Raw genomic sequence first — 27,917 nt, 5'->3', positions numbered from 1 at the left:
GACTTCCTCTACTTATGGCCCCACTGTCTCGTGCAATATTAATGCTGCAATTCGGTCGACAGATGATGATGATGGCCTTCACCGACACACGAGCGTCCTTCCCGGTCGGCTGCCTGAACGATAATAATTATATTCGACGGAAGGGTGATCTTTAAAAAATGTACATTATTATTTATTCAAATGTTATGCGTACAACCGCATCCCCTTGAAAAGTTCAACATGGCCACCTGGTTAATCCCCTCTCGTCTGCCCCTGTTCTTGAATCTGTGCTGCGGCAAGTGCGACCTCATGTGGACCGATTAGCGAAGCGTCCACTGAAATAACCATATATAATATAATAATTCTGATGGGAACGCGGTACACCAAGTTATCGACAAAAATAGAGCGTACATTCCATTCCCATTCATTTGGATAGAAAAAAACAGAGTTCCGTGCTTCTCGGAAACAGAGTGAATATTTATAGTTTGTTTTTATTTGCTTTGTTTTATTTCGTTTTTATACATTTTTGTTCGGGTTTTGTGTTTTCATATTTGGGTGCCGATATAGTGCCGGCCATGGCCTCTGGCAATGTTTTTTTTTTTATTTTCCACAAGGGGGTAGCATTTCTCATGTTACCATGTTAGTGCTTTTTTCCGGCTTCAGCTGCCGTTAAAGCGCGATATAAACCAATATGTATGTATTTTGGACAGCCACTCTCATATAATAAAAATAGTAATAATTTAGAAATTACCTTTTTTTTCTAATGAAAGAAGAGAGTTTAAGGTTTCTTACGCTGCATTGAATGTTTATGTAGTCCGAAAACTCAATATTCTGTGGGTCCTGGAATTCAAGTGACAATGACTAAAACCTTGCCACTGTCGTGGACACATTTTTGCACATAGTCTGGCAGCGAATGAGTTAAGGTAGTTGTAAGTCAACCTTCATTGAAGAGAGACAAAACTCCGAGATGTGATCCTGCATTGTCTTTGCACTCCACTTTGCAGCCCTCCCTCCAGTTTGTTTAAAAAGTAACTCCACCTGAAACCTGGCCCCGGCCAATGAGCAGTGGATATGTCAGCGCATCCTTTGTTTGAAACCAATGAGAGTGGAAATGTGGCATGTTCCCTGAGGGGGAGAACTTAGGGCTGCCTGCTTTAATCACGCATCACTTAGCTGTTGCCAACGCAAGACCCTCTTTTAAACTTTTCACTGCAACTCCATTTTTTGGAGCCATCTAGTATGGAAAGTCAACAACAATGGCTTACCAGGCTCAAAGATGAACTGAGCAACAGTCCGCTAGTCTCTAACGTGGCATTCGGCTTCATCCTCATGGGACTGGAGAAGCTGGTGGAATTGGAGTTTGAGTGTCCCTGCAACCCGACATGGAACGGCGTATTTTCATCTGCCTTTTTCGTTATCCCGGCCGTCATGGCCTTCACATTGATGCTCATCATCCAAGGGTGCCGCTGTGACGCCTGGTGTCGTCGGAGCGTGTCGCTCTCCAGCGTGGTGCCTGCCGTCGTCTGGCTCATTTTGCTCTTCTTGGACGGTCAGTACTTCGCCTGTGCGATGACAGACTGGGAGGGTCGATTTGTGCTGGTGGACAGGGCGGCCCCGCAAAAGTGGTGCGAGCCAATAACTGAAGGCGGTATCCCCCAGCATGATCTCATGCTACGTTCGCAGCAGCTCTTTGTTTTTTCTCAGGTGAGTCGTCAGAGGTCTTTGTTTCCTGCATTTCATGCACTTTTACTCTTGTAATGAATTAACTCTGTTTTTATCACAGCAAGATTGAATATATTGTGTTTGAGATTATGATGTTCCACAAAGATCGATTTGGGGGCTCTGCTGTTTTTACTGTACAGTGATACCTCAGTTTACGAACGCTGCAGCTTATGAACTTTTCACCTTACGAACATTAAATTTGGGAGAATATAATCAACGACCCAAACTACACAGAGCGCCACGGTGGCTGTCGGACTAGTTTTCGGCGGAAAAACACCATACCAAACGGTCGAACAGCGCCACGGTGGCTGGAGGACTACTTTTCATCACCCATTTCTTGAGTGCATACGTGGTTTGTTATCAAGGATACTTTTGCTATTATGGGACCTAAAAAGACCGCACCACAGGCTAGTGTTCAGCTGAAGAGGACATAAAACAAAATTACGGTCGAGCAGAAGAAGGAGATCATCGAGAAACTTTAACGAGGTGTGCGTTTGTGATTCAGCGTCTCACGACCAGAATGCTAAATCGACCATTGCTACGTGTGGCTAAGGGTATGTCTGTGTTGTCTAAGCAACTGTGTCAGGCAATAGAAGAGGTTAAAAAACTTCCGTTGATTTGGATTAACGGAAAGCATCTAGCAGGGGACATTGTGAGTGAGGGTATTATCACCGAGAAAGCACAGCAACTTCACTCGGATATCATCAAGAGGCAACCTGGAAGTTCATCATCCATTGACAACTACCATCACAAAGGTAAATAAAACGACTTTAATATACAGTATAGTTTATTTCTTTAATTACAATACAATAGCACATTTATTATACATAAAATATGGTACATTTGTGTAGTTTTATGGGGACCTGGGAACGGATTATTCTCATTTTTAATGGTTTCTTATGGGAAATAAATATTTAGCAGACAAACTTTTAGCCTTACACACACTTTCTGGGAACCACAATTAAGTTTGTAAACTGGGGTATCACCGTATTGGCTAATCGGTGTTTCCATCCAAGGAATGTGGCATTTCATTCTACTGCTGTGTAGAATGAAATGTTTATTGTTATTTATTCTTATTTAATATTATTCTGTCCTTCTGAGTAAAATGGTTGTATGCTTATTACTGGTTGAGAACTGCAACACTCACATGCCACTGGATTATTTTGTGTCACAGGTTTTAGGTATCATCCTGCTCATTGTCATCTGCGTCGGTCTTGTCCTGTACGTCATCAGGCAAAGCTGCCAACAAGAAGTGGATGGCGACGTCACTGAGCTCACCGTCCTCAGAATGAGCTCTCTGCGGACCAGGACGTCTTGAGGTGCTTTGGAACAACCGTACCACCCACTGTCTCCACTCGACATGAAAATGAACCCACCCCAATTATGTTTAAAAAGAAAATTGTGAATTGTTTTATATTCAACTGTGATCTGCCACGGAGACATCTTTACGTTCTGTGACAATGTTGTTTTATTGTTGTTTTCAAATAAAATACATTATTTTTGTATTCCACAGCTATCGACGATTTTGTGCACGTGCAGTCTGTGAGTTTCATTTTGGATTGGATTGGATTTGCCTTTATTAGTCTCACAGTGGAGAAATTTACATTTCATAGCAGCAAAGTTATGAAAGGAATGAAAGTAGAAAAACAAAATACAGGAGCTTCTAGAAAGGCAGCCACTCTTGCGGCGCCGTCTCGAAGTCAAAAGAACAAAAAAAACCTACATATCAAACAACATGACAACACAAAGACACAGAGAGTCAGAGAGAGTGGAAATGCATGACTTGTTTTTTTGTTTTTTTTTTTTGGAGGGAAGGCTAGTTTTACAAATTGGAGATGCATGAAATATATGATAAGCTAAATAATTTTGCGAGTGGTGTATAAACATTTAAATTACAGCATGTATTTTGCACAGGGAAATACAGTAAAGTCTCGTTATATCGATATTCAAGGGAGTCCGAAAAAATATCGATATAACCGGGACTGTCGATATATCCGACCCTGTTTGCATGTAATTTTCTCCGTGCGTGCATAGAAATAGTATTGATATAACCGGGACTATCGATATATCCGATATCGATATAACGAGACTTTACTGTACAACTGAATGATGGAGCAAAACTGCCTCGGTACTCCTGCTGTTTGCGAAAAAGGGAAAAATTCACTCAAATTCACAATTTTAAAGTTAGAAACACACACATACACAACAAATAAAATGTCTGACACAAGCTACAGAGGTGAGTAAGCTACATCAGCTTCATATTTGTAAAGTAGATGGTCAAACATTAACAGCTTTACGTTGGTTGTACATTTAATTGAGCATACAATCAAGAAAGAGACTATAAAAAGTTGAATGTTTGACCCATGAAAAATGATGCAATTGTTATTATATTTGTTTTTGAGACGGCAAACAGGCTCGACGATGCGTGCAAAGCGACAAATGTGAGACCACGTGTTATGACTGAGCAAGATTGCATGATCATCCAAGAAGAGCAAAGTGATGCCTTGCTTTGTTTCAGTTTAACTACGGTAATGATGGATTTATATGGACTTCGGATTTGCGCATACATTTTATGACTTTAAGATGCTGCAGTCTTGTGGATTGCGGCAAATGTACAAATTCATTTTCTTGCATGTTACTTTACTCGTCTTTACTTTTTCTTTGCAGGCAGACTTTAGAACAAAGACAGCCAAAAAATGTGCTCACAGCACCGAAAATTATCAGCACGACACAAGATAAGCAAAGGATCACGTCCACAGAGTTATAGACAAACATGGACAGCTGGTAGGACTCCGTCCTCAGGTGAGTGGCGCCCTTGTGCCTCATAACAAACTCAATCCAAAAGAGGGCGTTGTCGAGCGGCTGGATGAGTTGATCTCTATGCAGCCTGGACAGCCTTTGCATGTTGTCCCTATAGGACGGATCATACAGGACTTCCTGAACGCCCTGGAAAAAGATATCAGGATCCATTGTGGATATATCCACGTTTTTCCCTGCTCCTCTCATTTTAATCCGGAGCAGATTATCTCGTTGATCAAAAATGAGCGGTAGCCCGAGGATTGGAACTCCGTGGTAAATGGCTTCCTGGACGCCATTTGTCCCGCCGTGAGCAACAAAAAGTTTTATCTTGGGATGTCCCAGAAGGTCATTCTGCGGCATCCAGTCTACCAAGAGAGTGTTGTTTCCCAGAGTGGAAGGTTTTGCACCTTTATACCTCCAGATGACCTTTTGGGGAAGTTTGGCAAAAGCCGCTGCAATTGCGTCAGCTAAATCGCTAGGGAGTTCCCCAATGAGAGTCCCCAGAGACATGATGATGACTCCGTGTTCTCCGGAGCTCTGAACGAACTGCTCCAGGTGCTCCGGTAGGGGCTTGGCAGGTTTACACTGGAAGCCCCCAATGTAGATAACGTTGGGCATGGTGGGGCGAGGAAACTCAAAGACAAAATCTACTCTCATGAGCAGAAGGTCTGCGGTTTGGAACAGTGACTGGTAGTTTTCATCCGGGCTTAAATACTTCTTAATCACATTTTCATAATGTGGTTTTATATACTTTGATGTTGAATATTCCCCAAAGAGAAACACCAAAGTGTTCAGAACTCTTTCAAAAAAGCTCATTTTGTCAGAAAGTTCCGTTCCCGTCATTGGCACGTACGACAGAGGGGAAGGTGCGATCACTGAATGGCCTTCGCCGTGGCTGGTCCATCTCACGTTAAAAACAAGAGGTAGCTTCATATAGCGGGCCAGAATAACGCCGCTTGGCACTCCCGGATCCGTCAGAACGAGGTCGTACTTGGCACTTTGGAAAGACTCCACCAAGGTTTTATTCTCAAATATCCACTCGAGCAATTTGACTGTTTTTTGGTGGATCTGTGAGACTTTTTCACATTGCTCCATTTGCAGTTTGAAACGAGTCCAGGTGGACGCCCCTTCCCGCTGGATGTGAAGCAGCTGTTCCACAAACTTGACAATGAAGTCTTTGCTAAAGCCTGACTCCACATCAAGCGTGATGGTGTTGTAGAACGGGGACTTTTCCTTGATGTACCAGCTGTCGTCTGTTCGCACCACATCAACCCGGTGGCCTCTCGAGTGCAGTCCCTCAATAATGACTTTCATGTTCACCCAGTGGCTTCCATCCAGTGGAAAAACAAGGACCTTGCCGCCATATGTGGAAGTCGCACATAGAGCACAAATCAATAGGCAGAGCCATGAGTGGCGCATCTTCACTCTACAATTGGGGCGACAGAAACCTTTAGATAATGTATGTCATATCCAATGGTCGTGCATGTCACTCCGAGTCCTTCAGTAGTGCTATGTCCGAATCAATCAGCTGGTAGTGTGGTGTGATATTACGACACGTCTTCTCGAGGATGACGTTGGCCAAGACATAATTTATGACTTGAAAACTTAACCTCAGAACCTCAGAAAATCGCAATATTATTTACTATTTTTTCAAGCTTTGGAGCCATCCAACCTTAATGATGTCCATCTATTCTTGAAAAGTCCATCTTTAAAATGGCTACAACAAAATCCATTTCTTCTCCTCCTTCAGCCATTGTGGTTTGATAAAACCACTATTAAATCAACACAATAATATATTTGCTTCTGCAGCTCGCTGCATATACAGTGTGCTAGCTCTGGCCAGTATGCTCTTATCACCTAGTGGCTAGTGATACTATGATTAGCTAGTGACTAGCCAATTATGTGACTAGCCAATCAGAGTTTGCGAAAATTCAGGCATTTCCCAGCGCCCTCCAGCAGGCCTTGTGTTGGCAACTCGAACTCTGATTGGTTCAAGCAACCCTTTCATCTACATGGATTTTTATGCTTCCGGGCCTGCAGAACTGATTGTGAAGGTGTCCAGGTAGATTTCTGACCGTGGCAACAAATGATGGCTGAAATATGATTGCTTAAATGCTTTAATACGAAAACACATATCGAAGCAGCACAACAGGGAAAAAGCAAAGGAAGCTGAAAGACAATTTGGGATTATTTAAGAAGAACTGACGGACAATAATTCACATTATTGTGTGATTCAAACATTTTTAGGCCAACAGAGAAGGGCTTGCAGGCCCTGACGGTCCACCACTGGTCATATCCCTGGTCATAAAAATTAGCTCTGTTCGCTCTTAAAGTTTTATTGCGCTCTCAGTTTTTCTAGCGATCACTACGGCACCTGTCACTGGCCGAGATAGATCCATTGATGAAGAGAAATTTGCCACCCTAAGGAGCCAAGGCACAATGGGTGTGAATCACAGAAGCATGCATAAATCTCCATAGAAACACTGAAACACAAACTTTCATAATCATTCGTAACACAACGTTCACGTGAATGCATCATGATCTTTAGCGTAACATGACAGAGGTATGACACACGCACACATCGATATTAATATTACCTCATTTGACATCTAATGCCGTCGGTCTGTCAAGAAAGTCCCTTCTACTGAGGAGAACTTGTTAGTCGTTGTGATTCCAGCCCTGGCAGGACTTTGACATTGTAGTTTCATACTCTTTAACACTCAGGTGCAGATAAGGATAGGTCAAAGGGGAAAAACTTGCTTGTGAGGTTGACTTGCTGCATATTTTATCACGGTGCTTAGATTGCTTTGGATATTAATCGAAAAACTGCCAGATCGGCATGTGACGGAGGTTGTAAAATGAGAGCCCTGCTTAGTGTGAAACATTTTCATTAGTGGTGTACACACATATTGATTTTTTTAAATCATCTTTAACCTATGGGGCCATGCTGGTTATTTGTGTCTATCTCACTTCCTGACCTGGTCAAATGAGTCGATAACATAGCTTAAATTAAAGAAGTCTTCTTGAAGGCCTCCGAAAACGGATCAATCTTCTCTATCAAACGAGATGTCATTGTCCTGCAGCGTGATCGCTTGGTCTTTGTTTAGTCCCTGAGGATGTCTCCGGGTTTTCCTTCTTAATGGGCTCTCAGAGGGATTTCTTTTTTTTTTTTCTGCTTTGAAACCTTCCGGTCTATTGTATCCACATGGACCAACCTTTGCTGCACCCTTTCGTTTTGAGAGCCTGCTGGTGTGATTAAAAACAATAATAAATGCTAATAATGGGAAGCCAACTGTGTTGCTTCACAGTGTACACATTCTTTTTCTAGCTTACACTGCGCAGTTTATGGAATCGAAACCCTCTCTCCAGTGAATCCAAGTCGATTTGCATCAAATACAAAGTCCCAGCACAAACAAATGGAAACAAGATCGCCTGCTCAGTTGAGACACGAAAGACAAAGCCGCCAATGGTGAAACAACAACAGTTTCCTCAGAGGGGCTTTCAACATTTTCTGGCCTCCACCCTTTGGCTGATAATATTCACAAAACAGCCTAAAATTCCAGCCTAAAATTCTCCAAAAACACAATCTCTGTCTGTTTGAGGAGTTTGATAACCTGAACGCAGCACACAAGCATAATTATGATAATGATAATCATTCTAAGCGACTTTTTTGAACTCCATTATGTTTTTCAAAGTAGACAGATTTATCCTCAGTACTATGAGGCGAATGTGCTAGCTAAACCGCTCAGGACCGCGCTACTGAAAGTGAAAGGAAGACACAATTCACTTGAATGTTTCGTTTTATTGACAACGAAGGTTTTACAGTTGTATGACAACTGCTCATGTTAAAATGTGTCTTACAACATGACCGTTCATAATTAACATGGTGACAAAACATGTTGTAGGATAAGGCATCATTCACTTGATTTTCTCAGAGGTCCATTTAGCAACTCAATCCACTGTCCACTTTTGTCCACTTTTAAAACCATGTAAAGTGCGATGAATTCTAAGTCATCTTACATCTATTAAACATTTTATTTTTTTAGTTGTGCAATATCCAGCTACAAGCAGATTGTGGCTGACAGTCGCAACCATTACATTGTGGAAATCAAATATCCCATGGCAATCAGCAGAAATCTTTTTTTTTTTTAATCCAGACTTTTATTTTTTAGGGTCTCAAGAAACTTTGGGATAAAAATATGAAACAACAATCACGGTACATTACACTTGGAAGAATTTAAAGTTGTGGAGTGACCATGTTAGCATCAAAGGAAACGCTACTTATCATTCAAGACCTCAACAAGAAGATCTCAACAAAAGGTAAAATCATCTTCATTAAAATTATACGGCGCAAGTGGGGGTTTACGACCTGAAGTGAATTTTTGCATTTTAATTAAACTCTGTTTAATTAAATATTGCTGTTTGGCATTCAAATGGGATCAGTGGTTAACCCATTGGTATCCATGTATAAACAGCATCAGCTATTTAAAGGACACCAGACACCATTTTTTTGTTTCTAACTGACATCAGAAAAACGTTTTATAGCATCTAAAATACCCAAAACACGCAGGCTGATATTTTTAGTCAAATGAAAAACACCAATAAAAATGACTTAGTGTCCCAAAACTACTTCAAAATGACCGCAGAATGTTTCAGTTTCAGAAGGTCCCGTCCCCTTGTTTGTGACGTCACGCCAAGACGTCTTGCCTTGCTCGAGAATCAAAACAATGGCTTCAGATTCGGAGAAGATGCTTTCTTGTTCCTCATCCAGTTATTAATATGATTCAAATAGTTCTGAAGAAAATGTTTGCAATCAATTAAAAAAGTCCTGCAGTGTCATTCCCCGGCGTCTGGACTCCAATGTAGCATCCCAGAAAATGCACAAGATGGCACCCAAGCTCCGTTGGAAATGGGCTGATTCGTCTGCTGGGAATTTGTGTCAGCTAGTATCAAATAGTAGTCTTGTTGCAACACACAACGATTCACCATTGCGTGTGTTTTCCTTCTAATTTCGCCATCAACACGGATCAACACAAAGTTTTCAGACCAAACAAAGTACCCAAAATGCATTGTATGTCGCTTTCTCGGTCAGTGACGATACCTACCATGACGTCAGGTCGTCACCAACTCAAAAACAAGACTTCCTGAATATTCAGGGAAAGTCTTAAAACGTAAGAATATAGCTATATGCGGTGGAATCGTTGTAAAATACGTTCAATAGAAGTCATTTGAAGTGATTTTACAAATTATGGACACAACTTGTCCGGAGGTGTCGGTTGTCCTTTAACTTATTCACTACCATTCACAAATTTATTCGGGAATTGAAAATTTGATATATTGCGGCATTCCCGAATTTTTTTTTTTTTTTCATGCTTGGGTGCGCTGGCCATGGCCTCTGGCAATGTTTTTTCTTTTCCACAGGGGTCCAGCATTTCCCTTTTTCCATGTTAGCGCTTTATTCCAGCTTCAGCTGTGTTTAAAGTGCGACAGAAACCGATATGTATGTATTGCATTGTATTTTGGAAAGCCACCCTCATTTCAAGCTCATATAACTTCAGACCCATATAATTTAGGAATTAACTTTTTTTCTGATGAAAGACGAGTGTCTAAGGGTTCTACCGCTTTTTTTGAATGGTTATATAATCCTAAAACTCAATATTCTGTGGGTTCTGGAATTCAAATGACAATGACAAAAACCCTGGCACTGGAGTGGACATATTTTTGCACGTCTGGCAGTGAATGAATTAAAAATGCTCAAATTCCATCACCATTTTAAGTGATCCAGACCTTTCTTTCTATCATCTTAAGCAGTTCCCTGTTTTCTCTTCTGTGAACCCCGCGAAGCGCCTCCCCAGCTTGTTGTATCTTCCATTTCTTTATGCTACCAAGGTGGCCAAACGTGAGCTACTGGCAATCGGCCGCTATGCCTGATGCCCCAAGAGGGAGGAGATTAGCATCTTGTGATGTTAAAGGAAGGGCGAATGTGTGTCAGTTGGTGAATGGCGAATCGTGAATGAGTGATTCACTAGCCACATATTACAAAACGGTGATTTATTTACTCGCGTTTTAATTTCCTCTTACATAAAGCAGAGCACAAACATTTGATGGTGATCATAAAAGCTAAAAGCAAAGCCAGCACAGTCCCTGATAGAAATAGATAGACATCCACATTGTAGTAAGTGTACCAGGGCATCTTGTAGGACTCGGTCTTCAGATGGGCCATGCCTTTGTGCCGTATGACAAATTCAATCCAGAAGACGGCGTTCTGGAGCGGCGTGATCGGCTGATCTCTGTGCAGCCTGGAGAGCCTCTGCATGTTGTCCCCGTAGGATGGATTAGCAAGAACTTCCTGTATGGCCTTTAAGAAGTTGTCATCTTTCTCCAAGGAGGCTAATGTGACCACCACGGCCCCCCCTCTCTGTGTGAGACGCACCAAGTTGTCATATTGGTCGAAAAACAAGGGGATTCCCACCACGGGGATTCCGTGGTAAATTGCTTCCTGGAGGCCGTTTGTCCCGCCGTGAGCTACGAAAAGTTTCATCTTGGGATGTCCGAGTAGATCGTTCTGCGGCATCCAGTCCACCAGGAGGGTGTTGTTGCCCAGAGTGGAAGGTGGAGTGCCTTTATACCTCCAGATCACTTTCTGGGGTAGCTTGGCGAAAGTCGCGGCGATATTGTTGGCCAAGTCTGCGATCAGTTCACCCACAAAGGTCCCCAGGGACATGAGGATGACTCCGTGTTCTCCAGAACTCTGGATAAACTCTTCTAGATGGTCGGGTAGAGGCTTTGCAGGTTTACACTGGAAGCCCCCCATGTAGATGAAATTGGGCATGGTTGGGCGTGGAAACTCAAAGACAAAATCCACTCTCATGAGCCACAGATCAGCGGAAAGAAGCAAATGCTGCATGTCGGTATCGGGTCCCAGATATTTGTCGCATATTTTCTGGTATGAGTTCTTGATGACCAGGTGGTGTTGCGTATAGCTGATGAGAAATACAACCACATTTTTAACTCTTTGAAAAAAGGTCATTTTGTCGGTATTACCAGTTCCCGTAGTGGGAATGTAAGATAGTGGCGACGGCGCGTATGCGAGGTGACCTTCAGTTGCGATGATCCAGCGCACGTTGTACACCAGAGGGAGGTTCAAATATTTGGCTACTATGGCGCCTCCACCCCAGCATGGGTCAGTAAGCAACATGTCAAACTTGCTGTCATTCAGTTTCTTCATCAGGTCTCGATCGTCGAGAATTGCCATCACGAACTCACTCACCAACTGGTGAACTTCCAAAAAAACCCCAAACATACCCACAGTCATATGGAGAAATGTTGCGACAGGCATCGATCCCCTTTCATATTCAATAATTTCATAAACCAAGCCCGTGATGAAATTTTGGTCCATGCTCTTTTCCACTGGAACGCTGATGGTGTTGTAGTAGGCATCGGCCTCCTTGATGTACCACGTCTTGGTGGGCCGTACAATAGTCAGGTTGTGACCTTGTGCGTGCAACTCTCGCATCAGGATGTCCATGTTCACCCAGTGGCTGCCCTCAATTGGAAAGACCAGGATGTTGCCACCATGGCAGGCTCGGGGAAGCAAAATGAAGAGCAGCAAGGCGCTGCAACAAAACGTAGGCCTCATCTGCAATGAAAAAGCAAAGGAAGCTAAGACCCAATCAAATCCCAGCTCAACCATGACCGTGGGTATAGTTTTGTGTCCATCAGGTAAATCAGTCACTCGTGTCATTATGTGTTGTACCGACGAGTGATTGGTCAGCTTGCAGAACCCACTTCAATTTTGAATTGTCATTGAATGTTAGTCTTACCCGTGGAAGCAGTACAGTAATTGGTCTGCGTGTCTTTTCATGCAGACATTGACCAGCGACAACTACCCCCACCCCACTCCCAGATCAAAAACGGTATCGCCTGTTTGGGTTGAATTGTGGATGTTTGGATTTTAGAGAGTCAAATAAAGTATCAGGATCAGAAAAAAAATCAGAAAGCCTTTAATTGTCCCACAATGGGGAAATTTGCAGTGTGTGTAGCAGTGTGTGTATGCATGTGTGTTTGTGTGTGGGAGTGTGTGTGTGCGCGTGTATGTGCGTGTGTTTATTTATTCGTTAAATTTTTTACTGTGCAATATATGTTTCTAAATATCATCTGCAATATGCTCACAGGCTAGCTTATAAATAAAATGTATTATTATTATTATTATTATTATTATTATTATTATTATTATTATTATTATTATTGTAGTATCGCATATTGAATGTGTCTAAGATATGTCATATATCCGATTTTTTCGCTGAGTTCTGAAAGCACCTCGTGTCAACTGCGAAATGCGACTTTATTCTTTCGTTTCCACTTGCAGTTATTGATCATTCCACGCAAGCACATTTAATATTATTACATTTACGTGCAAAAAGATGTTTATCAATCCAAATTTCACCAAAACACAAATCTTCACATAAAAATCAATCAAGTAACGTCTCGCCGCTTTTGAATTCAATGTATGCAAGCTCCGGCAGCAGTCGATTTTTTTTTTTAATGCAGGGGTAATATTTGGCAAATGACCTGTGCCACATTAAACAAATCTACAGGATCGGCTGTAATCCAAAGTACACTGATAAGCGTGTCAGTGTTGGGCGGGTCATTTTTTTAAATTATATGTGTTGTTGTTATTATTGCAAACCGTGATATATACTCAATAGAATTTAATTTCAGTTTCTTGCTGCTACCACAACGCATTTTATAAACTGTAACGCTTGCATCTCTTTTTAACGAGGTTTACGTGAGCAAACTGTAACTACGAAACTTTCCGCGTCCATTGTACACAAAAGCAAACCCAAATGGATGCCACTGAAACACACCACTTACCAGTGACGTGCAGTCAGGGGAGGCAGGTGAGGCAGTGCCTCACCTGTCATCATGGAAATATCAAATTACAAAATAAATTAAACAGTTATATTTATTTAGTGATTTGTACTTTAACGTTCTTTTCCATTTAACTTCACCATTTTTTGATTTGTTTTTCAAAATCGCTGAATTTTCACATTTACCGTCCAAATACTAAGTGAAGACGAATGGTGAGGCAGCAGCCGGCTAAGCCTCACCGTGGATTGGGCAATCACTATGCTAACCGTGCTGGCTCGCTCTGCAGTGAGACTGCATTGCTGTCCCTCTGCATATCACTATTAAGGTGTTCAAAAGCTTTGAGTATATGAACTAAATTTCTACAGTTTAGCTGGTGTATATAATGTACAGTCACTGTACATTATAAACACTGTACTACAGTGTTTATTTCATTTTATTTTTTATCAAAACTGTGTGCATAGGTGAGGCACACAGTTCTCCTGCCTCATGACAGGGGGCGCTGGTGATTAGAGATTCTTTTTGCGACTCCTCAGCTGCAGAATAATAGAATTAGTGACAGCAACTACAGTAAACAATTAGCAAGTTAAGTGCAACCATCCAGTCATTTTGGTCGTCGTGTTGCTTGGCCTTATTTTCAGAATGGTGGATTACATATCTAAATTGAAAGAATTTTCTAAACTGAACTTTCAATCGAAGCAGGAGATAATAATTAAAGGAAGAACAACACCGGACTGTACAGCTCACAAACGGTGAGGGATGGATGTAAATCTCCTGGACAGCTTCTCAGCTTTTTGGCCAAGTAGGATCTCATTGAAACTATTCCTGAAGCGACAAAGTTGCTCCAGCTCCTGCTCACTGTTCCAGCTAATACAGCATCAGCGGAGTGCTCATTCTCAACACTGAAAAGACTGAAAACATACAGTCGGAACAGGACTGATCAAGGACAATTTTCTTCACTGGCAGTGATCTCCATTGAGACACAGAGACTTTTTTCTATGCTACAGTTTGTATACAGTACATAAAGAATGCTGACATGACATTTTAAGCAAAACACGATAACTGTTGCCATTCAAATGGTGAATAAACTACTCTGTGAAGTTCATATGTTTGTAAATCTGACTGTGATGACATCAGTACCTCACCAGCCATGAACCTCACCGCACGTCACTGCCACTTACGTGTAAATGTCGCATTCTCACAGTGCTGCTGTTTCTCGGTTTTCTTTTATTTCGGTGAACACCGTGCTGTCCGTGCGTCGTTCAATGTTGTTCGAACAGCGTGGAGAGAACGTTTTCGCTCAACTGCGTGGGCACACGTGGGAGTGATTGGGTCAGTGTGTGTGTACAGACCGCGTTACTCATTTACATGGCCTCTGTGCGATTAATTATTTCTTTCATCCATCATCTTGTCATTTTATCCCGGCATCCATTGAGTCCCTCTTTTACTTATTGGTCTTCAAAATGTGCAAATATACAGAAAAAAGGGACTCCCCATTTTCACGAATATTGAATTGTGAATGGTGAAGGAGGGTGTTTGATGTTCATTTTCATTCACCTGCACCAGTTGAAATTTACTGGAAACATTTCGCAATATAATATATAATTAGTATATATATAGTAATATATAATAATAAAGTAATATATAATTAGGTGTTAGTAAGTCGTTTGCAGGTAGGGTTTTTCCATTTAATAAATGATTGTTTGTTCATACTAAAGAAGATAAAGTAGATCCAGATAATGATCATACATTACTTTATGCACATTGTGTGTTCATGTGTGTGTGTGTGTGTGTGTGTGTGTGTGTGTGTGTGTGTGTGTGTGTGTGTGTGTGTGTGTGTGTGTGTGTGTGTGTGTGTGTGTGTGTGTGTGTGTGTGTGTGTGGTGGAGTGGTTATTTATTTTTATTGTGCAAAAGGCCATGAAAACGTTCTAAAATTAATTTTAATATCTTGATCATGAAGAAATTGCAAATCTTTTTGGACATCAGAATTTTACACCATCATACATAGATTCTTGCCATTATTATTGAACAATATTCTTAAAAAAACTTCCCCCATTTCAAGAAATTTGTTGAACATACATATTTAGGCATAATTTGGGATTTGGGGGCATTTATACATGCATTTAAAGGACAACCGACATCTCAAGGCTTCAAATGACTTCTACTGAGCATATTTTACAAAGATTCCACCGCATATAGCTATATGTTACGTTTTAAGACTTGCACTGAATATTCCGGAAGTCTTGTTTTTGAGTTGGTGACAAGTCTGTACGTGACGTCACTGAAGGAACGCCCCTGACCAAAAAAAAAGGACATAGTGTAGACGTCCTTCCATCGCATCAATGCATTTTGCTGTGCTTGTTTGGTCTGAAAACGTCATGTTGCACCACAAAGAGCCAGAAGAGGGCGACCAAGCTCCATATAAGGTATCTATCAGCCTGTGGAAACGGGCTGATTAATTCCTCACAGGGAGGTTGGTCGCCATTTTCTGCCTCTTTTCTAGGACGCTACGTTGTAGTCCAGATGCCTGAAAATTACACAGAAGGACTTCTTTAATCAATTACAAACATGTATGCTTTCCTCTTCAGAACTATTTCAATCATATTCATAACTGGATGTGTAACAAGAAAGCATATTCTCCGAATCTGAAGCCATTGTTTTGATGTATTTTGTTTTGGGTGTTTTAGATGCTATAAAACGTTTTTCTGATGTCAGTTAAGAAACAAAAAAGTGACGTCGGTTGTCCTTTAAATAACTCAATCACTGCCATTCGCGAACTTATTAAATATAAAATATGACGTACAGGGCCATTCCCGAATTCTTTTGGTTTTGGTTTTTCTTGCTGGGTGCCGGCCGATATAGTGCTGGCCAGACCTCAGGCAATTTCTTTCCGTTCCGCAAAGGGCAGCATTTCCCTTTTTTCAGCCGTTGTTAAAGTGCAATATAAACCAATATGTATGTATTGTATTTTGGACAGCCACCCTCATTTCAAGCTCATATAACTCCAGACCTATATAATTTAGGAATTAACTATTTTTTTCTGATGAAAGAGGAGAGTCTCTGGTTTCTTACGCTGCATTGAATGTTTATGTAGTCCTAAAACTCAATATTCTATGGGTCCTGCAATTTGAGTGACAATGACAAAAACCCTGGCACTGGAGTGGACACATTTTTGCACACATCTGGCAGTGAATGAGTTAATAACGAAGAAAATTTAATTTCATTTTTCAAAAGTAATTTAGAACTGATAAATACATGTTTACGTGCTCTTCAACATTTGCACAATTGTTTACAGGTATTTGAGGAAATATAGCCTCAAACATGGTATGCTTTTCACAAGATTTCCAATTGCTCTTGTTCAGTTATATAGCTTGAGGCTGGTATGCAATTCGGTTCAAGATGAATGACCTCAGGAACTGCAAGAAAAATGGGAGGGGCAATCATGTGTGTGTGTCTTTCTGTGTGTGTGTTTGTGTGTGCGTGTGCGTGCGTGTGTGTGTGTGTGTGTGTGTGTGTGTGTGTGTGTGTGTGTGTGTGCGCGTGTGTGTGTGTGTGTGTGTGTGTGTGTGTGTGTGTGTGTGTATTTGAGGGGGTAAGAGGGTGGTGCTTTCTCGAGGCAAAAGGGGAGGCAGGAAGACGAGAGAAGCTGTGAGCATCGCTTCTCAATTCACCGATGCCACTTAGAGAAGGTATGATTTCACGCTGCATTCAAGCATCTGTTTTTTGGGTTTGTTTGTTTATTCTTCTTTTTTTAATGATTCATATGTTGCTTTTTCATGCAGCTTCCATCTTACACTGCAACGATGCCTAAGCGCTGTCTCTAAGACAATGCTGGAAGCGAAGGGGGCGGCCGCCTCCTCTCTCGCACTGCTGCTGCTGTTAATACCGCTGTTGCACTGCTGCCACCTGTGCCACTCGCTGCGTAAGTTGCCCGTTGATACTGCCAAAGTCTCAATAAATGCACAATCCAGTGATGTGGCGAAACAACGTCAGGGAATGGAAAAAAAAACATTTATTGATGTTATAGTAAGCCCACGCGGAAGACCGTGAGTGAGCACTGCTTTGATTATGAAAAAATACATAAATAAATGGTGAGGAATTGAAATTCTACCCTTGTTTTTGTTTTATAATTGCCTATATTAACTCATTTACTGCCATTCACTCATTTACTGCGTTCCTTCCGTGACGTAGGGTGAGGACTCGTCACCAACTCAAAAACAAGACTTCCGGAATATTCAGCATGAGTCTTAAAACGTAAAATATAGCTATATGCGGTGGAATCTTTGTAAAATACGCTCAGTAGAAACTATTCTTGATTGTAGAAACATTGCAAGTACAGTGATACCTCGGTTTACAAACCCCTTGGCTTACGAACTTTTCGGTTTACGAACGTAGTTTTGAAAGGCGCTTATAAATGACATGTATTATTATTATTATTATTATTATTATTATTATATTGTAATGTTGCTTGTTCTGTAGCCACAAAGGGACATATGTCTTCTTGTGCTGGTCCCAAGCCCGGATAAATACAGAGGGTTGTGTCAGGAAGGGCATCCGACGTAAAAGCTTGGCCAAAACAAACATGCGGATCAAACCTCTCAAGATGGAGGACACTGATTTGCTGTGGCGACCCCTTGAAGGGAAAAGCCGAAAGGAAAAGAAGAAGAAGTCATTTGAAGCCATTTGACAAATTATGGACACAACTTGTCCGGGGACGTCGGTTGTCCTTTAATTGGAAGGCAGAGAACGCCATTATCGATTGGAGAGTCTCAGCCAGGTGGAACGACGCTGATCGGAGGGAAGCTTGAAACGATGATATATGGGTGGATAACAGTCTCATTTATTTGGGGATTTGCTTCTCCGCATCGACACCCGACACTGTTAAGTGAGATCCATTGCCTATAAATTGAGTGTCAAAGAAAAAAAATAAAAATGTAATTTCGAGTGAGATCCATAGCTGGTTTGTCTTTGTTTGTAACCTATACAAGAGATGTGCGCTTACTCCCAGGTCACTTGAATCTGATTTTATTTTGAAAAAGCGGCAAGGTTCGATGTCAGATCATTTCTCCATCTTGACACGGTGCCTAGTGAAAGAAAAAAATCCAAATTTCTTCATGCTGTTTTTCCTCTCAGGTGTTCCTAAACTTTCCTCCTATGCAAAAGCCGAAGACAAGCTGTTTAAATACCTCTTTGGTAACTACCAGAAATGGGTTCGCCCGGTGGAATATCTGAACCAGAGCATACACGTCAAGTTTGGACTGGCCATCTCCCAACTCGTTGATGTGGTGCGGATTCAACATGCAATTGTTTTCAATTGTGTTTTCAAATCACTGCTCATAAAAATCTATCTTCTGCTGTGTTTCTGCCATCCAGGATGAAAAGAACCAGCTGATGACCACCAATGTGTGGATGAAACAGGCAAGTGGATTAACGTAAAAGGTGTACGAAACATCTGATTCCCAAACACACACATCTTGAATCTCACAATGAAGGCATGTCGCAGGATTTTGGATTGTATTTCACGGCCTATCTTTAAACGCTGTCTCAACACTCACTGATACTTTTAGGTTTTGACTCAGCATGATTCCGACTTTATCTTGGTTTCACTCACTGGTACTTTCTACTATCTTTGTGACTTCTTTATTTTCTGCATCTGATAGCTGTTCGTGTTAAGCGCTTTGTTGCAGCTTCAGCTGTTGTTAAAGTGTTATCTGAATCAGTATGTATTGTATTGTATTGTGTTGTATTGTATTGTATTGTATTGTATTGTATTGTATTGTATTGTATTGTATTGTATTGTATTGTTTTTTACCACCTTAGTAGATTCTGTGAGTGGGTTTAAGAAAACTCCTGTATGCTCCCCCAAAATAATAATAATATCAATGTCAAAACAAAGACTAATCTGAGATCGTATCATGCAGATGATCAATGCTCATGTTACATGACCATCCCGATTACACAAAATTTATGTTGCCTCTCATGCAGGAGTGGACCGACATGAAGCTAAGATGGGACCCCGATGACTATTTGGGCATCACCACTATACGAGTGCCCTCTGACAGGCTGTGGCTCCCAGATGTCGTGCTGTATGATAAGTACGCAACAGAACAATCCTACACTGTACGTATAGTGCATCCGGAAAATGTGTTTGCAAACATGAAAACTTTAAATAAATCACATGTACTTGTAGTAAGGGATACCTTTACGACGAGACTCCAAATGAGCTTGACGTCTTTTGACATCTTCATAACAAGAATTATCCATCCATTTTCCCGACCGCCGTCTTCCGGCACTAGGCGGGGGACACCCTGAATTAGTTGCCAGCCAATCACGGGGCACACAGAGACAAACAACCAATCACTCACACACTCATACCTAGGGACAATTTGAAGTGTTCAATCCAAACTAACGTGAGCCCGGGTAGAACATGCAAACTCCACATAGGGAGGCCGGACCGGGTCTTGAACTCACGACCTCTGCACTGTGCTAACCACTCGACTACGGGGCCGCCCTGACAATAATTAAAATATATTTTTTTTCCCCACGTTATTATATGTTGTCGTATGTTGTGTTATCTCTTTGTAATCAGTTCAGACGGTCGTTTTGAGGGCACAGTGACCAAGGCAGTGGTAAAATACGACGGCACCATTTTGTGGACTCCGCCTGCCAACTACAAGTCCGCCTGCACGATCGATGTCACCTTCTTCCCATTTGACCTGCAGAACTGCTCCATGAAATTTGGCTCGTGGACCTATGACGGCTCTCAGGTGATTATTTGAATCCAAAAAGAATGCGAAACAAGCTTGAGGCGGAATCTGTCGTACCATGAGGGGTGATCGCTGCATCTCAAAATTGAAGCCGAGACATCAGTTGTCTGACATCCAACGGATCTCTCTTCGGCAGGTTGATGTCATTCTGGAGGACTTCCACGTGGATAGGCAAGACTATTTTGACAATGGCGAATGGGAGATTGTGAAGGCCACAGGCAGCCGCGGTCTGAGGTTGGACGATGGCGTCTCATATCCAACCATCACCTACTTCTTCATCATCCGTCGGCTGCCCCTCTTCTACACCCTCTTCCTCATCATCCCTTGCATCGGCCTGTCCTTCCTCACCGTCCTCGTCTTCTACCTGCCCTCCAACTGCGGAGAAAAGATCTGTCTGTGCACCTCAGTGCTGGTGTCGCTCACTGTCTTCCTACTGGTCATTGAGGAGATCATCCCCTCATCGTCGAAGGCCATCCCTCTCATCGGCGAGTATCTGGTCTTCACCATGATATTTGTCACGCTCTCCATCGTCATCACCGTCTTCACCATTAACGTCCATCACCGCTCCTCCTCGACGCATCACGGCATGGCGCCGTGGGTGCGGAAGGTATTCCTGCATCGGCTGCCCAAAGTTTTGTGCATGCGCGGCCATGTGGACCGCACAGTTGGAGCAGCACACAATGGACGGATGCTGGGATTGGGATTGATGAAGGACTCTACGAATGACCATGACCTCTCTCACACCAGACACATCCAAGCTGCATTGGATTCCATCCGCTACATAACCATGCATGTGGTGAAAGAAAATGAGGTCAGAGAGGTGAGTCTGTGATTTGATCTGCATCTCTTTGACATATGATGTAAGCACAGTTATTTTGAAAGCTTGATAGTCGCTCACATGCCGTCTTTGAAGGTCATGTGCTCTCAGTGTATCAATGAAAGTACTTGAGGCAATAGGTCATCAACGAAGGCCAAGTACAAGGACAGTACATAGATAGGTCAGTGCTATATTGTTTAATGTGGAGGCAACAATCCGCGCCCCTGAAACAAAGACAGTAACTTTTTGGAAATGCCATCCGACATTTGAAGATACATACAAAGGTATCAGACCTTTGTATGTATCTTCAAATGTCAACATTGACGATTCTTCTTCCGCACCCTCGAGCCATCCGTGCTGAGCATCCAATGTCTGACACTCAAGTTTGCCAATACAAGCCCCAAACTACTCTCTAGTATTTGAAAGCACTGCTCTCTATTCTGAAAAAAATCTCCACACTTTATAAGGCAAGAGTGAATGCTTCATGCCATTTCTACGCAGACATCGTCTAGCAAATCTTGATGCCAAAACTCCTCCACAACCGCCTGCGTGTCAGAGCTCGATTAACGGCTCTCCTTCCTTCCATGAAATCATAGATGCTGTGAAAATAGCAAAATGTTCGTGGGATTATTATCAACCTCAATTACCCGCAAATTGTAAAATCACCTGATGGATTAAACCAATGCAGCTGCTTTGGGGTAAACTAAAATGACCCTCAAAGTACAAAAACAATAGAATCCAGGACATTTCCCAGATTTGTTCATAGTATCAGGGCTGCAGAAACGTACTGACATTTTCTCAAAGTTTGAAAAACTTTGAAGTTGTTGTCTGCCCACAATATGACTCTGCAGTTATGGCTGTTTGACCCCCATGTCCTGGAAGAAATTAACGAAAGGAATGAGAGCAGGACTACAAAAAACAAGCAGGGGCCTGTTTCATGGGTCTCAGAAAGTGATTGCATAATCAGGATTATGGGATCCAGTGTTTACACTTTGGTTGTGTCGCACTTAGAGTAACACAAGCCTAGCAGTTATTGTCTACCAGTTTTCTACTTTGTGTGTGTTTTTTTGTATTTGTTTATGTGTTTGTGTGTACGGTATGTATATCAAGAATTGAGTCAAATTAACACATTTACCAAGATGATTTCATGAAACGTGATAATGACACTAATTACCGGTATTTGGGTATGTTATTTCTAAAGGCATCTATAATTGAGTATCACCGGTATAACAGGGAAAACCAATGTTATCTTTCTATATAATGTCACCAAACAGAAGCATGTAGATTATAAACAATCGAGGGCCAAGCACCAAGCCCTGTGGGACTCTTAATGTAACATTACAGAATTCAGTTACATTGCCATGGACACAATCATGGCTCCCATGGACACATGCAATAGAGCATTGTCGTTGACTACCCACATCGGGATTTGTGGGGGTAAAACAGTTAATCTTCTCTGATATGTTTCTCTTTGGGGACTGGGGGCTGTAGGTGGTCCAGGACTGGAAGTTTGTTGCCCAGGTTCTGGATCGAATGTTTCTCTGGGCATTCCTGTTGGTGTCCGTCCTGGGCTCAGCTCTCCTCTTCATCCCGGTTATCTACAAATGGGCCAGCATTATCGTTCCCAAACATTTTGGAGGTGCCCTCTGAAGGGATGTTAACATGGAAGTGAGGCGCATCAGTGGCTAAGGTCCAGATTTGATCACGCTTGCTGCCTGTCTCACAACTGCAAAATGACAATGCTACAGAAATTAGATGAAATAATGTTATTCCCCAACATTTCCCATGATGAAAGCCGATGCCGGTCAATCTAAAATTCCTTGTAATGTTCTTCATTGAGGGAGATATATGCACAATTAGGCATCTTTCCTGTGATTGTGCCAGCTGCTTGCTTCAATTTGGAGAAGCAGGATCCAAAGTTTAGGGGAATTCAAAGCCTTCAATTTATTGAGGCAGAAATTCCTTGTGTACTGCATGTGGCGTATGGAGTGATTGCACTGGCCTTGGATCGAAAGTGGCTCTGAATCTTCTTTCACCCCTAGCGGATAAGGTCATGGGTGAAAAACTCCGACAGAGGTAGTTTTTTTTTTTTTTTTAACAATGTAAATAATTGAAAAAAAAAAAACGAACAGCTCCCTCACCGACACAATTCCAGAATCTGAAAGATAAATTATTTCGCTGGCTGTTTAATGACAGACTTAATGGTTGAGCAGACATAATAGAGAACTACAAGCAATCCAAAATTCTACTTTTGATGATACATACCATTCAAAGGGGGAATTTTTATTTCAAGAACTGCTAGCAAGATTTTTTTAATGTAGCCTAGTTTTCACTGCTCCCAATTATCCTCCTCCCCCAGCCGCTCACTGGCATACACAAGATGTGTGATTTTCAAGATGGTACATTTCTTTCTGAAAATACAATCGAGATGGCTGCCTCTTGTCATGTCGCTACTGTAAACACACCGATATTAGCTACACCCGCTATGTTGCTAGCATGGAGTGTGACTGCAGTTTAATACAAATAAATTAAAAATCCAAAACTACCATCATGTTCTAATGTACGACTCAAATGTACTCATAGCTTTCAAAAATTTGATAAAAATGTGTTTTTTGGGGGGAATTGCACACTTCCCCTTTGAGATCAAAGTGCAACTTGTAAACCTCAGCGCTTTTTGTTGGACTCTGCCCTTTTCCAACCAGCACTGGGATTATTCTTCTCTGGAGCACAAAACAAATTCTGTTTCTTGTCGTGTGTGAATGCACTGACCTGCAGCTGACTGATATCACACATCTGTACCAGCATGTTCCTCGTAGCATCCGTGTGAAGAGGCTGTGGATAAACCTTAACCCGGGCAGTCAGTGTGAGTGCATTTTAATTGCAGCACTAAAAGGTACTGCAACTGATGCTTGAGTCACCAGATCATAAACTACAAAATTACACATAGATGAATGCTATTTTGGCTGTAATGTTTATTACTTAATCATGAGATAAAAGTGATTTTGTTATTTATTCGTAGAATGTGTTTGTATGTGCATTCCTATTTTTCCTTCGATACTTTTTTTAAAACGGAAGCTAGCTAGATACAGTATGTGCACAAGGAATCTGCCTCACAATTCAAAGATATGGGGTTCAGATCTTGCCTGTGTTGTATTCTGCCCACACATGGGTTTTCCTTGTTTTTTTTCTTTCCCAACATAATCTCACATGCAAAAAACGTCGGTCATTTTTATTAAAGATTCTAAATAGTGTTCAGTTGTAAATATGTTGATTTCTCTCGATGTGCCCTAACAATTACAGAATTGGAGTAATCCAGGGTGATCAGCACCTCTCACCAAAAGCAAGCATGGTTAGACTCCGTTTGAGACATATTTGGGTGAATGAAGATGAGCGCTATTCTCTCTATAGGTATTTCAATAAACTATTGTCCTCTATATTTGGGCCATGTACATCATGACAGAGTAAGGCACAGAAATGTAACGGGAGTACCAGGAGAAAATCCACATAGTAAAAACAGTGAGCCGGACGTACGAAGCATAAATTCACACTTCAGCTGTCATTTCAAAATAAAATAGAAAACTACATGTACAACGAAAAGTGAAAACAGATGTGACTTTGGCTGAAACAGTTAAGCATTCCAGAACAGAGGAAGCAAAACAGCTAATGTTCGCTTATATAAACGATTTCTTGTGATGAGTCCATTCCGGAAATCACATTTGAGGAATCCAATACGTTTGTGCATGATTTCGACTGCTCCGTATAAATAAGGTATGTTGACAATCTGACTTTTGAAAATAAAAGTGAAATGTGAGCTGATGTTGTTTTCTTCTTCAGGTTAACAATGACCCTGCATGGAAACTCACTTTTCTTTCTAGCATCCTTTGTTTTGTTGATGTCGTCGTTGAGAACTTGTACCTGTGGCAAGATTCTTGTGGTCCCATTCGAGGGTAGCCACTGGGTGAACATGGAGGTCCTGATCAAAGCACTCCATTCTCACGGACACTCCTTGGACGTTATTCGGACCGACAAGAGCTGGTACATCAAGGACAATATGCCACACTACAGCCCCATCACGGTATCCGTCACCGAAGCGTTCGACCCAGCCTTTGTCAACTCCGTGATGAAAACCACATTTGCCCTCGAGAGGGAGGGAAGGTCAGTGATGAGCTTTGCTCGCCTGCAGCTTCAAATGTATGAAGCTATGTCCGCAACGGGCAAAATCATGTGCACGTTGACCAGAGCGATATTACAAGACGACAATTTAATGGCTCGTCTGAAGGGGAGTCGGTATGACCTGCTCCTTACTGACCCCACCTTGGGCACGGGTGTCATTTTGGCTCATGCTCTCCAGTTACCTTTGGTTTATAATGTGCGTTGGGTGATGTGCAAGGAGGGTCATCAGATCATGGCACCTTCGCCTTTGTCTTATGTTCCCGTGACTGGATCTGGACTCTCTGATAAGATTACTTTTCTTCAGAGGATCAAGAATCTTTTGTACTTTGTCAGTGGAGAACTTCTGTACACCTTTACCATCATCTCCCAATATCAGGCTCTTTGCAACCAGTTCTTTGGGCCAGAGGTGAGATATGAAGAGCTTCTTCAAAAAGCAGACGTGTGGCTTCTGAGAGCAGATTTTGTCTTTGAGTTTCCTCGCCCTACAATGCCCAACGTCATCTACATAGGAGGTTTCCAATGTAAGCCTGCAAAACCTCTTCCCAACCACCTGGAGGAGTTTGTGCAGAGTTCTGGACAACACGGAGTCATCATCATGTCTTTGGGGACTCTCATTGGGGAACTTCCAACCGACATAGCTGATGAAATTGCAGCGGCTTTCGCTAAGCTTCCCCAGAAGGTCATCTGGAGCTATCGTGGACCAAAACCTTCCACTTTGGCCAACAACACTCTCATTGTGGACTGGATGCCACAGAACGACCTCCTGGGACATCACAAAGTGAAGCTCTTCGTGGCTCATGGTGGGACGAACGGTGTCCAAGAAGCGATTTACCATGGCGTTCCAGTTGTGGGAATACCCTTGTTTTTTGACCAGCATGACAACCTGCTTCGACTCACAGAGAGAGGAGCGGCTGTGGTGGTCACGTTAGCCTCGATGGATAAAGATGACAGCTTCCTGAAGGCCCTACAGGAAGTTCTTACCAATCCATATTACAAGAACAACATGCAGAGACTGTCCAGGCTGCATAGAGATCAGCCCATCCCACCCCTCGACATTGCCCTCTTCTGGATTGAGTTTGTTATGAGGCATAAGGGTGCACCTCACCTGAGGACAGAGTCTTACAAGATGCCGTGGTACGCCTACTACAATGTGGACATTGTTGTTACTTTCTTTACAACGGTCGCGGTGATGTTTTTGATACCCGTTGGGATTTTTAGGAGGCATGTCTTAAAAACAAACCAAAAATGAGCTGCATCTTTGACAGTATCATGAGCAATCGCACTGTTTAGTGCTGTGTCTCTCCTAGTAATTGATGTTAATGTTAATAATTTTACGTTAAATGGTCAACATTTGTGTAATACTACATGTGTGTAGTTGATATTGACATGTCACAACGAATAAAAGATTTCTGAAGGGTTTACTCTACACAAGGCCAATAGGAAGACCTGCCTGCATGGCCAAGGAAAAGCCCTTAGGTTTAGATTGCATTGTCAAAAGATAGTTAAACAAAATCCACGAAAATAAGATCTGGAACCAGCTCATTCACCAAAAACCGAACCGAAAGCACTTCGAAGCTAGTTTTGTGAGGTTGCATTCATATGGACAATGAAGACTGGCTCCATTCTTGTTTCCAAACATTAAAAATGAAACTATCAACTGTTACATCAATTAATAATGAAATGATTTAATTGTCATCTAATTAGAAATCATATGGAATTATACATAGTTATACATCAGTAATAAATGTAATGAAAAAATGACACAGCATCTTTAAAATTGTTTATTCAGTTATCAAATGTGAAACATGAAAAAGAATAAATACATTTGAAATGAACCTTCAGGAGGAAATAGCTGTCTTCATGCAATAAAGATGACACGATATGAAAATGTATAACAAAATCAATGGAAAAAGATGTATGTATAAAAAAGACAACCGACGCCTCTGGACAAGTTGTGTCCATAAATTGTAAAATCGCTTCAAATGACTTCTACTGAGCGTATTTTACAAAGATTCCACCGCATATAGCTATATTTTACATTTTAAGACTCGCACTGAATATTCCTGAAGTCTTGTTTATGAGTTGGTGACGAGTCCTCACGTCACGTCACGGAAGGAACACCCGTGACCGAGAAAGGACACATTGTAGCAGTCCTTTCATGGCGTCAATGCATTTTGCGGTACTTTGTTTGGTCTGAAAACTTCGTGTTGATGGCAAAATTAGAAGGAAAACAAATAACGCGATGGTGAATCGTTGTGTGTTGCACCAAGAGTTCTATTTGATATTCGCTAAGACAATTTCTACGGAGCTTTGTCGCCATCTTCTGCCTTTTTTGAGTACTGTGAGTACTAAAGAGTTTGTCACTACATTTCTCTCCAGATGCATCAAAATGACCGGAATAAATTATTTAATCGATTGCAAACACGTATGCCTACCTCATCAGAACTATTTGAATCATATTCATAAATGGATGAGTAACAAGAAAGCATATTCTCCGAATCTGAAGACATTGTTTTGATTCTCGAGCAAGGCAAGACGTCTTGGCGTGACACCACGAACAAGGGGGCGGGACCTTCTGAAACTGGCCACTTCCGGTTTAATTTTTTTGCAGTTTCAGCACTTTAAGTCATTTTTATTGGTGTTTTGCATTTGACTAAAAATATCATACTGTGTGTTTTGGGTATTTTAGATGCTCTAAAAGTTTTTCTGATGTCAGTTAGGAAACAAAAAAGTGATGTCGGTTGTCCTTTAAGTGTCCCTTGCTTTAAATTACCCAGAGCGAATACTTGT

General features: G+C 41.7%; 5 protein-coding genes across 10 annotated transcripts; 3 read left to right on the top strand and 2 right to left on the bottom strand.

Moving 5' to 3' along the window:
- The first annotated feature begins 1,203 nt into the window (after positions 1-1,203).
- On the top strand, positions 1,204-3,896 carry LOC148900895 (calcium homeostasis modulator protein 6). The gene is made up of 2 exons (XM_088992945.1): positions 1,204-1,683; positions 2,876-3,896. The coding sequence occupies exons 1-2, from the start codon at positions 1,219-1,221 to the stop codon at positions 3,017-3,019; spliced, it is 609 nt and encodes a 202-aa protein (XP_088849071.1). The 5' UTR covers positions 1,204-1,218; the 3' UTR covers positions 3,020-3,896.
- On the bottom strand, positions 3,236-7,195 carry LOC148900894 (UDP-glucuronosyltransferase 2C1-like). The gene is made up of 2 exons (XM_088992944.1): positions 7,098-7,195; positions 3,236-5,926 (listed from the first exon to the last, which is right to left on the bottom strand). Exons 1-2 carry the CDS (start codon positions 7,100-7,102, stop codon positions 4,342-4,344), a joined length of 1,590 nt encoding a protein of 529 aa, XP_088849070.1. The 5' UTR covers positions 7,103-7,195; the 3' UTR covers positions 3,236-4,341.
- Positions 7,196-8,571: 1,376 nt separating this feature from the next.
- Positions 8,572-14,689, bottom strand: ugt5c1 (UDP glucuronosyltransferase 5 family, polypeptide C1). Its single transcript, XM_088992943.1, has 2 exons — positions 14,550-14,689; positions 8,572-12,139 (listed from the first exon to the last, which is right to left on the bottom strand). The coding sequence occupies exons 1-2, from the start codon at positions 14,562-14,564 to the stop codon at positions 10,556-10,558; spliced, it is 1,599 nt and encodes a 532-aa protein (XP_088849069.1). The 5' UTR covers positions 14,565-14,689; the 3' UTR covers positions 8,572-10,555.
- Positions 14,690-16,928: 2,239 nt separating this feature from the next.
- Positions 16,929-22,604, top strand: chrna5 (cholinergic receptor, nicotinic, alpha 5). Its single transcript, XM_088992941.1, has 8 exons — positions 16,929-17,059; positions 17,153-17,292; positions 18,504-18,655; positions 18,744-18,788; positions 19,356-19,465; positions 19,960-20,137; positions 20,274-20,957; positions 22,446-22,604. Exons 2-8 carry the CDS (start codon positions 17,199-17,201, stop codon positions 22,602-22,604), a joined length of 1,422 nt encoding a protein of 473 aa, XP_088849067.1. The 5' UTR covers positions 16,929-17,059; positions 17,153-17,198.
- Positions 22,605-23,013: 409 nt separating this feature from the next.
- LOC148900891 (UDP-glucuronosyltransferase 2C1-like) lies at positions 23,014-27,910 on the top strand. Of its 6 annotated transcripts, XM_088992934.1 has the most exons (4): positions 23,014-23,030; positions 23,730-23,817; positions 24,255-24,362; positions 24,789-27,910. In XM_088992934.1, exons 3-4 carry the CDS (start codon positions 24,301-24,303, stop codon positions 26,374-26,376), a joined length of 1,650 nt encoding a protein of 549 aa, XP_088849060.1. In that variant the 5' UTR covers positions 23,014-23,030; positions 23,730-23,817; positions 24,255-24,300; the 3' UTR covers positions 26,377-27,910. The 6 variants fall into 6 exon arrangements, with proteins under 6 accessions (XP_088849060.1, XP_088849062.1, XP_088849059.1 ...); XM_088992933.1 differs by lacking the exon at positions 23,014-23,030 and having other exon boundaries at positions 23,710-23,817; XM_088992936.1 differs by lacking the exons at positions 23,014-23,030; positions 24,255-24,362 and having other exon boundaries at positions 23,679-23,817.
- Positions 27,911-27,917: the final 7 nt, after the last annotated feature.

This window comes from Hippocampus bargibanti, linkage group LG03, assembly GCF_051943395.1.
Source record: "Hippocampus bargibanti isolate YZ-2025 linkage group LG03, ASM5194339v1, whole genome shotgun sequence".
NCBI lineage: Eukaryota > Metazoa > Chordata > Actinopteri > Syngnathiformes > Syngnathidae > Hippocampus > Hippocampus bargibanti.
The sequence above is the reverse complement of the archived record's forward strand: the minus strand, read 5'-3'. Positions and strand labels throughout refer to the sequence as shown.